Source organism: Thermomyces dupontii, assembly GCF_041956625.1.
Source record: "Thermomyces dupontii strain NRRL 2155 unplaced genomic scaffold VTN31scaffold_9, whole genome shotgun sequence".
NCBI lineage: Eukaryota > Fungi > Ascomycota > Eurotiomycetes > Eurotiales > Trichocomaceae > Thermomyces > Thermomyces dupontii.
In genome coordinates this window covers 829-13,298 of record NW_027192315.1, presented here as the reverse complement: position 1 = coordinate 13,298, position 12,470 = coordinate 829, and the positions used below count along the sequence as shown (strand labels likewise).

The 12,470-nt window shown below is 52.0% G+C and overlaps 6 protein-coding genes across 6 annotated transcripts; 4 read left to right on the top strand and 2 right to left on the bottom strand.

The window, feature by feature from the left end:
• Positions 1-1,716: 1,716 nt before the first annotated feature.
• On the bottom strand, positions 1,717-3,797 carry VTN31DRAFT_7197 (uncharacterized protein; the record flags this gene model as incomplete). Its single annotated transcript, XM_069407891.1, has 2 exons — positions 1,717-2,811; positions 2,865-3,797. The coding sequence occupies 2 exons, from the start codon at positions 3,795-3,797 to the stop codon at positions 1,717-1,719; spliced, it is 2,028 nt and encodes a 675-aa protein (XP_069257695.1).
• A 2,474-nt stretch (positions 3,798-6,271) lies between these two features.
• Positions 6,272-7,978, top strand: VTN31DRAFT_7196 (uncharacterized protein; the record flags this gene model as incomplete). Its single annotated transcript, XM_069407890.1, has 1 exon — positions 6,272-7,978. The coding sequence occupies one exon, from the start codon at positions 6,272-6,274 to the stop codon at positions 7,976-7,978; it is 1,707 nt and encodes a 568-aa protein (XP_069257694.1).
• Positions 7,979-8,412: 434 nt separating this feature from the next.
• On the top strand, positions 8,413-8,913 carry VTN31DRAFT_7195 (uncharacterized protein; the record flags this gene model as incomplete). Its single annotated transcript, XM_069407889.1, has 1 exon — positions 8,413-8,913. The coding sequence occupies one exon, from the start codon at positions 8,413-8,415 to the stop codon at positions 8,911-8,913; it is 501 nt and encodes a 166-aa protein (XP_069257693.1).
• Positions 8,914-9,635: 722 nt separating this feature from the next.
• Positions 9,636-10,181, bottom strand: VTN31DRAFT_7194 (uncharacterized protein; the record flags this gene model as incomplete). The annotated part of the gene is made up of 1 exon (XM_069407888.1): positions 9,636-10,181. One exon carries the CDS (start codon positions 10,179-10,181, stop codon positions 9,636-9,638), a length of 546 nt encoding a protein of 181 aa, XP_069257692.1.
• A 392-nt stretch (positions 10,182-10,573) lies between these two features.
• Positions 10,574-10,911, top strand: VTN31DRAFT_7193 (uncharacterized protein; the record flags this gene model as incomplete). The annotated part of the gene is made up of 2 exons (XM_069407887.1): positions 10,574-10,671; positions 10,731-10,911. 2 exons carry the CDS (start codon positions 10,574-10,576, stop codon positions 10,909-10,911), a joined length of 279 nt encoding a protein of 92 aa, XP_069257691.1.
• Positions 10,912-11,626: 715 nt separating this feature from the next.
• Positions 11,627-12,091, top strand: VTN31DRAFT_7192 (uncharacterized protein; the record flags this gene model as incomplete). Its single annotated transcript, XM_069407886.1, has 1 exon — positions 11,627-12,091. The coding sequence occupies one exon, from the start codon at positions 11,627-11,629 to the stop codon at positions 12,089-12,091; it is 465 nt and encodes a 154-aa protein (XP_069257690.1).
• Positions 12,092-12,470: the final 379 nt, after the last annotated feature.

The window sequence follows — 12,470 nt, the reverse complement described above, 5'->3', positions numbered from 1 at the left end:
GCGTGTTCATGAAGGAGATTCAAAGATCCACTGGTTGGGAAAAGAACACGGAGGCATCTTCCTCAAATATCTGTTCACAGAGTCCTTCAGCTGATGACGATTTTTCCATTCCTTTTTTTCCAGAAGCCCTAACGGGAGGAAAATTACCTGATTTGGAACCCCTCGGTTCAGACCTGCCATTGGCCGGTTCCGAAGAACAATAAGTACTACCGCATCATTCCAGAGAACAATACTCCGTATACTCGGAATGATTCTTACCTCCGCCATATAGTATGTAGATCTCTGGAAATTGTTGAGGTTAATGGGACAATTCATCCCAAATCAATCCTTCATACGATTCAGTTCTCTCGGGCTGGCCACCGAAGAGAACAATAATCTGATTTCAAGTCCACTCCGTGGTGAACAGGATGGGAACGAAACATTCATTCCATGGAATGAGGAAAGAAAGTGAGATTCCGATGAATGGTCATCCCTCGTGAATATCCAATATTGCGATCAGAGTTTCTATCAGGGTTTGGGTCAATTGAGGGGAGGGTGTGATGGTGAGGTCGAGTCTTCCCTCTCACATTTACTACCTGCTCGATAGTTATATTGACCTCGATCATTCTTTTGATCTTGTTCTTTTCTTTCTTTATCTTTTCTGTCATCTCGTCTGAGAGCTTCCTGTCTATATCTTTCCGGCCAGAGGTCAGGTAAACAGGACAGGAAATTCAAGAAACACTCTTCCTTCTCCGGAATTCCCATTCGCAAGAGCAGCTCCAATCGTGACGTGCAAACGATTCATCCTCCCTGCAATCGCTCAGTTCAAAGACATATTTGCGTTCCAATCGGAGATTTTCTTGTGAGTTAACTGCTTATGTCGCGTCCGCGTCGTGGATCGTTGCCGTTGTTTCAATGCCTTGACCATCAACGCAGCCAAATATTGTTGACGACATATATAGCACTCCAAGTTGATTTGAACATGGACCCTAAGCATCAGATTGAGCATATTGAGTCCACTGCCACGTGTGAGGGTATGTTATTTTTTTTTCTTCTCTAATAGTACGATCAGTGGTGCGGTTCATGGCTGACGCTGCGGATAGCCGTCGGTGGTGGCTGCGTGGTGATGTAGCGAGCGAGAAGGACGGATCCATACCTGCATGGATTGCCAGATGCTCGTTTCCTCGTCCACGATATCAGAGAGAGCTCTCTCTCTCATCAATGAAGCAATGAAGCAATGAAGGAAAAGAAGGAAAAAAAAAACAGAACAACAGATCCTCACCGTTTCTCCTTCGTCTGCAGTGACTCTCACTCGCTCCGTCCTTGCTTGACGCCAAACTCGACCCCCATCTCTGGCCATTCGTTAGCGTCGAGTTGAAGAGAAAACCTCGAGTCTTCAACATATACTCATGGATATAAAAGGATATATATATTCGTCTTGTTATTTATATATTTGCATGATGCTTATGTTATATCGTTATGTCGTGACGATCTCTTTTCATCTGTGACGGGCTACTTTCCCCGTCGATGACAATCTCTTTTGATTTGATGATGTTTTCTTATTTTACCAATTGCATTATGTTCGGGGATGTTTTCTGTGGATATTGCCAATGTACTTCGGTGGGATGAAGCAGGAGATGGCTGAGAGAGATAATAATGCTAGTCAATAGTAGTCCAGCTACCAGCTTCAAGTATTAGAAAATACATCAATTGCCGGTCATTACACATCATCAACGGTTACACGGCTGTCCTCTCTTCAATCTCCGCAATCCTCGCTGCCGACGCCCCTGTCAACACCGGCTCCTCATCCTCGTTCACATCAAGCACCTCCGCCGCCCGCTCTTCCACCTGCGCCAGAATCTGGTACAGCAGGCTGACGGCACGCGCCATCCCTGCCAGGCTCATCTCCGGCCCCAAGGCCGCCTCGATCTGTCCGTCGCCGCCATTCTCGGAAAGATCCTCCTCGAACCGGCCGCAGACAGACCGCAGCGGCTCGAAGAACTTCCTGCGCAGGAATGCGTGCGTCCTGCCAAGCTCGAGTTTCCCGCGCAGCTCCGGTGATGACAGCAGCAGGTAGTACAGGTTCAGCGCGGCGTGGACCGCGGGCGCAATGCTCTGAGAGAAGCGCAGCCACGGTATGATGAGGCCAGAGGATGACAGATCGAGCGACGAGAGCTCGGCGGCGTTGAAGAACAGCGGAACAAGCACATAGAAGTGATCCCGGTCCACGAAGATGCTTGCGTTTTCTTTGTCCTTGCTCGACAGCATCTCGTCCTTCAACCATCCGATTGCGCTCTCCCGAGCAAACTGGAGCTCCTCCTTCTCTAGGACGTGTCGGATCAGCCTGAATTTAGCTAGCTCCGACGGATGGCTGCGGACGATACTGCTTGGGATCCGGCGCAGAGCATTGTAGCTCTGCTGGTTGCTGCATGACGTTACTGCGAGAACAAAGCTCCGATACTGCTGCTCATTCAGCGGTTCTTCGATCTTCTCGTGGGTGGAGATTACTGTGAGGGCGAGCAGTGCCTCCCGTAATGCCTGCGGGTGATCTAGGCTGGCCTCGTCTGCCATGCTAGGAACACCTACGAAGTTGGCAAAAATCGTAGCCAGGTCTGGGTACACTGGTATCCGCGTCCTCGTCGGTCGGGAAAAGAGCACATCACAAGTCAGTCGAGCGGCCAGCAATAGCAAAGCCCCGTGCCGTTCCAGCGGCACATCGTCCGGTGATTTGGGCATCTCCTCAAAGTCCAGTTGTGGCGGGTTGCCCTCTTGGGGCGTCGTAACAATTTGTAGCAAATCATCGTCTTTGAGGCCAAAATCACGAGATAGCGCCTATACAAGAGTTAACAGGCTACACGTGTACTCTTGCCAAGGCGCATACGTACCGTGATTCTGGAAACGATCAGATCCCGCTCTCTAAGGTGTTCTTCCGTCGTATGGATATGTATCTTCGACAGCTTATTAGTCAGTGAAGTGACACTATTCCCCAGCGTCTCCTGCAACCGCAATGTCCAGGATAATCCCGAATCCGTGGGCCCGGAGAAGCTCAGGATGTACGCTTTCAACACCTCGATCAGCGCAAACTGAACCAACTTCCGAACCATAGGCGCGTCTTCGGTAGATATAGCTTCGATCTGCTCTTCTGCTTCTGGATCCGGAGCAGAAGATTGCTGCACCCGGACAACGCTGGAGTCACTCGTACTCCGTGGTGGCAGCGCAGGCCTCTTGGATGGCGACAGGTCTCGTAACAACACCAAAACCGCCGCTGTGGTTTCGTTAGTTGGCATTGAGGTGTATGCTTCCAGGACAGCTTGTAGCGAAGTCGCAATGAACCGACTCGGGCGCTTGGTCTTGATCCGGCCGTGAAGAACGGAGAGCATCGCCACAAGGCTGTTGAATTGGAGTACATGAAGGGGCTGTGAAGGTCGGCTCCGGGTACGCGACTCGGAATCCGACGAAGCTTGCGTTGCTTGCGTTCCTGCTTTTGAATCCTCCTTAACGCGCTCATCCTGCTCGTCATTCTCGTCTTGCTGTGGTTCGAGCTTCATCAGAGCATCGGCAACCCTCAGAATGACTTCCCTGGGATTCCCCAGCCGTGCCACATCCTCGAGACACTCTTGCGACTCGGGCAACATGGGCAGCAGAAGCTGCACCAAGTCCCAGCCAATGTTTGTTGTGAGCGTCTCATCTTGCAGAAGCCGGTGCAGAATCGGGAGTCGTGCGGGAGTCAATTGATACTCCAAGAGTGTAAGGTACGTCAGATAGTCCGTTGCCGGAGGCAGAGCCTTGATTAGAGGATCTTCTTCGTCGTGTCCCATGGTTATGTGTCCAACGGGTCTGTTGTTTTCAAACAAGCTTTGGACAACTTCGTTGTGATGCCCCCGCTCGAAACAAAGATGACATCACGGCAGAAACTCACCGCCTTGGTCGACATAGTACTATTTATTTCGTCTTCAGCATGAAGAGTTGGTACAATACCGAAATAGTTCGGTTCTTTGATGGCTCGCGATAAGCCATTCTCTAACCCTGAGAGCCTAGACCAATGTACTTCTACCATGTTCAAGATCTGCACGTTGCAGGACTTGTGCAAACTTGGTTGGTGAGGTTAGGGTTAGGGTTAAATTGAGCCAATAAACGTGATCATGTTGTTGCCTCAGGCAGCGAGAGTGCCCAGGGCTGGACCCTAAACGTCCCCAACCCAACCCCACCTAGAAAGACATTGACACCATCAGATACATACATGCCCTTCTACTACATCCCCTAAGTTCAGGAGGAAAAATAGCCAGCGGCGCCTTCGGCCGCATAACGAAACCTTTGTCGCCGACGGTTTGGCAGTCCAGACCCGAACCTCCCGTCCTTTGAGCGTCACGAGTCCCAGAGAGTCCAGATCGCTTACTACCAATTTTGCTCGTGTTGCGCACTACTGTGCTTAGCCAGCATCCTGGCTTGGGTGCAGCTTTTGTGCGGCCCACGCACAAGCAGAGGATTTCTTCGAGGGGCGATGTATCTAGTTTTCTAGAGAGTCGACTATAGACAGTTGTTTGTCGGACAGGTCGTTCATTCTTCCTCGCACTGGTGGTCCCAGTGCGACAGTTATGAGCCCTCGCCCTTTCTACCGAGCTTCCGAGGGTTCTCTCGTCCTTCTTGCGCTAGCAGCTGCCCGTTGAGGCGGCATCTGACACTTGCTTGCGGCTGTCCCTCGAGACGGCACTTTCTCTTTGCGTGCGACTCTCTCTTGAGACGGTTCCTCATCCGACTGTACCTATTACGTTCATTCGCGCCATGGATCCTGCAGTCAGACGGGTTATTCTTTCGTCACACTGCCAGTGGGACGATTGGTTCTCTGGTGTGTGGTACTTCGCAACGATTCATGAAATCTGGCAATACGTCGACCCAAATGTTGAAAATCAGCCCGCATTAGTGGAACCGGCTCCTCCTACCCCCGGCGACGTCAGACCCTGTGCAGTTCGCAGATCCCAGCTTTCGGAGGAGGAACGTGAGAACTTACAACAACGTGTTTTTGAGTATGAGTTCTAGCATCGTGACTGGGCCAACAAAGCACAAGCTATGAAACAGCTCCATCAAAGAATTTGCTCCACGGTTACGGCTCAAACACTGAAACGCTTTATTATGTACATCACATCCGATCCGGGTACCAACAATGCCCGAAGTGTCCACTCGTTGCTTCGAGCTCAAAGGATGAATTTACGCCGTCTTATTCAGTATACAAGAACGACCTCTCGCGCCAATACGAAGCTTTGAAACAAGGTCCCTGTGGTCAGGATCTGGTGGCCTGGGTTGATAAGTGGCGTGAAATCAAACGGAAACTGGATGATGCTGGCATGAGCCAAAGTGCCCTGATCGCTTTCCGACTTCATCGATGCAAACTATTGTGTCGACCACAGCTTCACGGCCACACGTTCATTGGATGCACCGGAAGGAAAAATTTCGTGGGAGCAACTGTCGATGGACTTTCGAGGATATTACCAGCACATATCTGCCCTTCACAATGCACGCAATTCGGCCTTTGCGGCCAAACTTGGTGGCAAAGGCCCTTCCTACACCGAGGACAACACTCCTGACAGTCAGCAACGACAAGACTCCAACCAGCAACAGCGGCCGTCGTCAATACCACGACGCGGTCTTCGTGGCTGTGCTTGTGGCGCGAAACATCGCTTTATAAACTGCCCATACTTGGTTCCCAGCAAGCGGCTTCCAGGGTGGAAAAAGGCCCCGGATGTACGTCGACGGGTGGACGACGCAATGAGCAATCCAGAGATCAAGGCCCTTGTTGAGAACATACTTGCGGAACGGTCTTCTGCAACCACCACGCAATTCTCCTACGCTCCTGTCCATCGCACAAACACCAACTCGACCCACCTGGACACTCTGACCAGCCAAGTGTTTCGTTCGCCCTTGCGACGCTTTCGTCGTTTCACACGTCGGCACCTAGCGAAGACCACCCGCTCTATCGTTGTCTCTTCTGATTCTGGTGCGGACACTCACGTCTTCAATGAGATCTTTTGTGACCGACTTACGAACATCTGGAAAGCTGGCCCTTCAATTCGTCTCCCATGGAGACTCTTTGTCACCTATTGTGACCTTTGGCGACGGCTAGCTACGATGTGAGGATGGCTTTACGATCATACTACGGGATGTGGCATATGTGCCCAACTTTCAGAGCAATCTGGTCTCACTACTCAGAGCTGCCAAGGCGGGGTGCAGTGTCTCTCTGACTAGTCGGGGTCTTGACCTGTATCTTCCTAATGGTGCCAAAGCCACATCAGCGGTTATGACGGACAATGCATTCGTCCTCGAGCGCTTTGACACGGCTCCGGATACGAGCCCTGGCTGTGGCAACTTCTCCTTCGCCATCAGATCATCGACTCGACCTCTTTGTTCTTCGGCATCCACGGAACTTTGCCGCCGCCGCCTGGGATGGCCTAGTTTCGAGGCTGTCTTTTATCTTCTGCAGAATGTTCGGGGTGCTGAGGTTACAGATCTTGATCAGAGACCGGCCAAGGGTGAACCAGTACCCCTTGAGGAGGCCTATGAACTGGCCAATCCGCGTCGCCAAATCAGCCGAAGGCCACCGACTCGTCCACCTGAGTATGCGTTTGAGTACGTCTGGTTTGACATAGTAATTGAGACGTTGACTGGGTTTGACGAAACCACGTGCATCCTTCACTTTTTTTGCCCGTTTACGAAACTGCATGTGGTTGAGCGACTTTATCGCAAGTCACAAGTCAGTGATCGTGTTCGCGACTTTGTCACTTATGTGGAGCGCCAGTTTGGTACGAGCGTTCGGGAGCTTCACTCGGGCAATGAGCAGTCCCTGGACAATGATTTCCGAGCATGGGCTTCTCGGACTGGACGACGTTTGGTCATTTCGGCGGAATATTCCCCAGAGCAGAATGGTACAATCGAGCGTGCTGGTCGGACTCTTGGTGAAACACAACGGTATCTAAGGATCGATGCTAAACTTCCCGAGAACTCATATCCGGAGACCTGGACTGCTGCGGCGTATCTTCGGAATAGAACCCCAACTCGTGCCCTTGGTTGGCGCACACCCTGGGAGGCCCTATTTGATTGGATGCGGGCTGAAGGCAAGACCAGGTCTGTGTGGACGAAACCTGTTGTAGGCCATCTACGTTCCTATGGTTCACGGGCGTATGTTCTGGATCACAAGGTTCCGAAGGGTCGCAAGTCGATGGCCAGGGCCCATATCGGTTACCTGGTAGGGTATGAGTCGACTAATATCTTTCGCGTCTGGGTTCCCCATCTGAAGGGGATATTCCGATCCCGCGACGCTCGTTTTGATGAGACCAAAAGATACGACCCAGTCCGTCCGCACATTGATCCTCAGCTTCGGGAAGAGGTTGATGAACTCATTGAACTGATTCAACTCCCGGAATTACAGCGGCAGACTTCGAGGCGGAAGTCAGTTTCATTCGCAAAGGATACTCCGAATCGTCGCGGCCCGCAAACCTCGACACCGCGGGTACCTACTCATGGGAAGGTGGTGATCCCGCCACCTGAGGGTTCCAGTCAGGACGCCTTCCTTCCAACGCCGGAAGCAACTCCGGAACCGTCCACCTCGGCACGGGAGTTGCCCTCACCGATTTTTGACCAGCATGGTCCTGAAAAGCAGCTGGAATGGGAGTTGACCACCTTGGTAGATACCAACCCACCTCCTGCAAACGTACTATCTCCTCTCCCCATTCCCGGAAGCTTTGACACTCCCTTTGTTGAATCGCCCACTCCATCTGCTCCTGTTCATTCTCGACCCGATTCAAATAACGCACCTCGCCGGGCTGAAATTCTGGCGGACATCTCTGAGGAAAACATCGTTGAAGGGAAGCGACACCGCCGTCCGCCCAAAACGACCCCGAGCCCGACAACCCTCCGTACCTTCCACACAACCTTGTCCACTGCGTTCCAGACGAAGCTTGAGAATAAAGTCCTTCACAGATCTGATCTTCAGTTACAAGTTTGGTGACGATGGTTGTGTTCCTTGTCGATTGTTTCCTGTTTTTTGAGTCCTATTCATGATTAAGCTACCTGCTCTGCCTACTTGTCCCTACTTGTTCTGTATCTTTGCTTGTGACTTGCCCGCACTACGAGCTGGGGTTGGGGGGGCGGGGGGTGTTGCGCACTACTGTGCTTGGACAGCATCCTGGCTTGGGTCCAGCTCTTGTGCAGCCCACACACAAGCAGAGGATTTCTTCAAGGGGCGATGTATCTATTTTTCTGGAGAGTCGACTATAGACAGTTGATTATCGGACAGGCCGTCCATTCTTCCTCCCACTGGTGGTCCCAGTGCGACAGCTCGTCAGCTGGTCGACCAGCCCCTGCAGCATCATGGCTGGGAGGAGTATGAGAACAGTTCCGCCACAACGGGCGAGTCGATCACGCCTTCAGAATTGATGACAGATGGAGTGTTGTATGAGTCTACGATCAGTCACACCCTCGGGGAGTGGGATGAATCTTCCCCAGAACATGAGAGACGTTGGGTGTTCAGTGGAATTTGTTCGGATGGCATCATTGCCTATGAATGATGCTGAATCCCGGCCTGCGACGACAAGCCTCCGGTGCGCAACCTCGGCCCTGGACCTTCAAGGAAACACGGTTCCGGTTCGAGGTGATACGTTCCAAATTCACTTCGACATTGGGAGCGCAGGCGGGTTTGCCACAGATCTCGCTGTGACCCGGAAAAGCTTCTTTTGGATGGCGGTGCGGCCTCCCGTGTCGACGCAAAGGAAGGAAACTCGAAAGCAAATGGATGTGAAGATGCGACTCAGATTACTGGAGGCAAAAGGGAATTGGAGGCTGAACACAATGGTGAGATTCAGCAAACCGAGAATAAGAGTGAGACGGAGATTGCTCGCGGGGATGGGAACGGAACCGCGCAAGAGAAGGGAATCCCGAGAATGAACGCAGAAGAACCGAATACGAATGCAAGGGTCAAGGCCACCCCTATGGAACTGGATGAAAGGCCAAAGACTACGAAGATCCAGAAGCCTGATGCCGCAAAAGAGACGAAAGGGGTGAAGAGAGGCCGAGATGGAGACGTCAACCACCAGCTCTTGAGCTCTCTTCATCTACCCCCGTGAACGTTGCGTACTTCGGTGCACAGCAACAAGTGCGGAAAAAGAAAAGGCCCGTCGACCGCGTGCCGGCCTGTCAAGGGGTTCTTGCGTGGGCCCATCATTATCATTGCATTCAGCACGTCGCAGTGAACATCAGCCGACGGTTTGAAGCTGAAGGCAAATGGCTTTTCCGGATAATGCCAACAGAGCGGAGCGAGGTACGGTTGAAGACCGCAATCGACGAGATTCAATGAAAAGTAGGACAGAGTACACTGAGAAGCTGGTTGTTGACATAAGATCCTAGCTGATACCATGCCATCATGACGAGTTGGAAGAAAGCCGCTTTTTTTAGTGTCAACGGCCAGGGGTACGAGGTCTGCAACCATGATTCATACTCGGGGAACAACCGTACAAGGTGCATTGGGTGATCTCAGATGCCCTGCCGGGTGATGACCCCAATCTGAAACGTCCATGCACGCTATGCGTCCAGCTAGCCTACCCACTGAAGCTTTGGGCTTGGCTCTAGCCATCTTTGATCAGCTGGTTGGCGCGGAATTGGTCAACTACCTATATTCCGCCGGAGCCACCAGCGCGTCGCCCGGGGACGACAGAACATTTTCCCACGCCTCCGACTAAAATGCCGCAAGTCGTCGCCGAGGAAGTCATCAAAGCAATCCAGAACGAGGATTCTCTTTCATGACCGCACTTAAGTATCGCGTACCAGGACTGCATACAGTTGTTCTTCGGGAGCACGATCTTGACAGACCACAACCGAATGAAGAGCAGTGGCTCAGAGACGTGCATTTCTATGATGATAAGCACTATCTGATCCTCTGCTGCGCCTTCGACCAGGCCATTGCCTTCTTCGATGCTCAATACATCCAGATGGACTTGGCTTTCAAAATGGTCGCTGGGGACACGAAAGTATTCTCGATTGCTGGGTGGAGCGACATAAGCCTTCTTGAGCTTCGGACACTGACCCTGCCAGGCGTAATAACATATGCACGCATATGCCCTCATGAACTTAGAACTAGGATGGCATATGCGACGCTCTCCTTCCGGCTTTTCAAGATGCTGGAAGATGTTGGGTGCAAGCCTGTGCGATTTCGCCATATCCACAAAACCGGAATCCGGACGGTGACTGGATATGTGCAAGAAACAAGCACCCGGTATATAGGCCCCCGAGGATTGCCGGACAACGGCTAGCGATACTAGGCCTTGATGACTACCTGCACTCACTATGGAGTGGCAAGAGCATCTAGGACATTTGCTGATTTACTGTCAGACACATGTTGAGCGGAGCTTTAACATTCAGCTCGCTGCACCCTGGCCTCCATTGCTTGCGCTTGATCTGAGACGCAAAGGGCAGGGAAGAGCTCCCTACTAACCTTGATTCATTCTCCTGGCAGTTCCCGGACACTGCATCATGGACAAACGGCAAGAAGAAAGGCTGGATCTTGAGCGCCCTTGCAATTGAGGCGAGCAAAATCCCCACGGAGGACTGCATGGTTACGAGGAAGCACACCAGTCCGATCGAGAACAGCCATTTTCAAGACAACATTTTCACTGGAAAAAGGTTGTATTTGTTGGCTGCGGTGTTGAGGTATGGTAGCTATTCAATGTGGACAACATTCTCAAGTGCTGACCGCCCTTCCGACTCAGACGAGAGTCAACGAGCTGTTCGGTCAGATCGATGGTTCGGAAACGACAGCCGTCCAAATCACCTGGAGAAATGGGGGAACACGCTCGCGTGACCAATCAATTGCGTCAAAAGGGTACATTGTGCCATCTTGTACGGAGCATTCCCGACAGAGTCAGGGATCAGCGGTCAGCTACTTTTTGAGTACGAAGGAGGTGAGGCGCAAATTCGGAGGTGTCTTGGAGGTGTATCTTGGACATCTTTGGGCACGATTGTCGAAGCCAACCCAAAGTTCTGCGCACCTCAATCATTACGGGTGCTGCTGGCCGGAAAACTCGCGAACATCAACCCAAACGCCACTTTGACGACAACAGCACGTTTCACTACATCACAACAGGATTGGCATTTGAGGGCCAGCTTAACCCAGCGGGCGTCTCATGCTTTGGGTCGCATGAATGCTGTCTGTTCAATTACCATTAGTACCGCCAGCTTCTGGGAGGTCGGCAGGGTAGAGGTCGCTTCGAGAAGGCAAATCACGGTCCTCAGACTGAGAAAGACGCTTTCCGGTCTACGACGGTCCCCGCTACTGTGACAGAAAGAATTCACCAAGAAGTTGATCGAGTTGAAGTTCGAACCTATACCCCACGAGCCTTGCGCATTCCAACGAGACGGAGTGATACTGTTCTTCTACGTTGATGATATTGTGATCGTGTACCGAGAAGGTCACAGAGTAGCAGCGCTCAAGGCAATCATCCAGCTCAAAAAAAGATACAAGTTGCAGGGGGGAGACAATTTGAATTGGTTCCTTGGAATTCGAGTCCTTCAGGACAGGAGACGGAGGCGAATTTGGCTGTCGCAAGCCTCTTACCTTGACAAGATTGCAAACCTCGCCTCAACGTGGAGGCCAGAAGGAATTTCCATGGGGCGCGAAGAACTACTTCCCTACGACGGACGAGCTGCTCCCGAGGAGGTCAAGACGTATCAACACAAGGTCGGATCGTTGCTATATGCGGCGGCACACAAGCGACCAGACATAGCTTTTGCTGTGTCCAGGCTGGCGAGATTTATGAGCAACCCTGATCCTAAGCACCACGAAGCCGCGGATCGCGTGTTAAACTATCAGATGAAGAGTTTCGCCCTACAATTCGGCGGTGACAATGACCTGCGCGTTGCTCGCGATGCGTCCTTGGCCGACAATACTCTCGACCGCAAAAGCAGCCAAGGCTACGCAATGAAACTGTTTGGTGGAATGATCGGTTGGAGGGCAAACAAGCAAGACACGGTGACGACCTCCGCGACAGAAGCTGAACTGTTGGCATTGGCCCAAGCTGCCAAAGAGTCTCTATCGTCAGTCGGTTACTCGAGGATCTCAAGGTGGAACTAGACAAGAATCCAGTTTCGATAGAATGCGACAGCAAGCAGACGATCGGGATTGCCGCCAAGGACAACATCGTGCTCAAGAGCAATCTGCGACATGTGGACATCCACAACCACTGGCTGCGACAAGAATACGCACGCGGACACTTATGCGTTGTCCAGACCGAGAGTGCCAAGTTGATTGCCGATAGTTTGACGAAGTCTTTGCCAAGGCAACGGTTCGAGAAATTTAGGAGCGACTTTGGGATTGTCGGTATCGAGGGGCGGTCTAGTTGAAGAGGAATCGGACCCCGGTGAAGGCGCGGACATTGACGAGGATCTATGGCACTCGGACTGAGCCCTACCAAGGAACAGTCACGAGCTCATGGTCGCGACTGGGAGAAGGT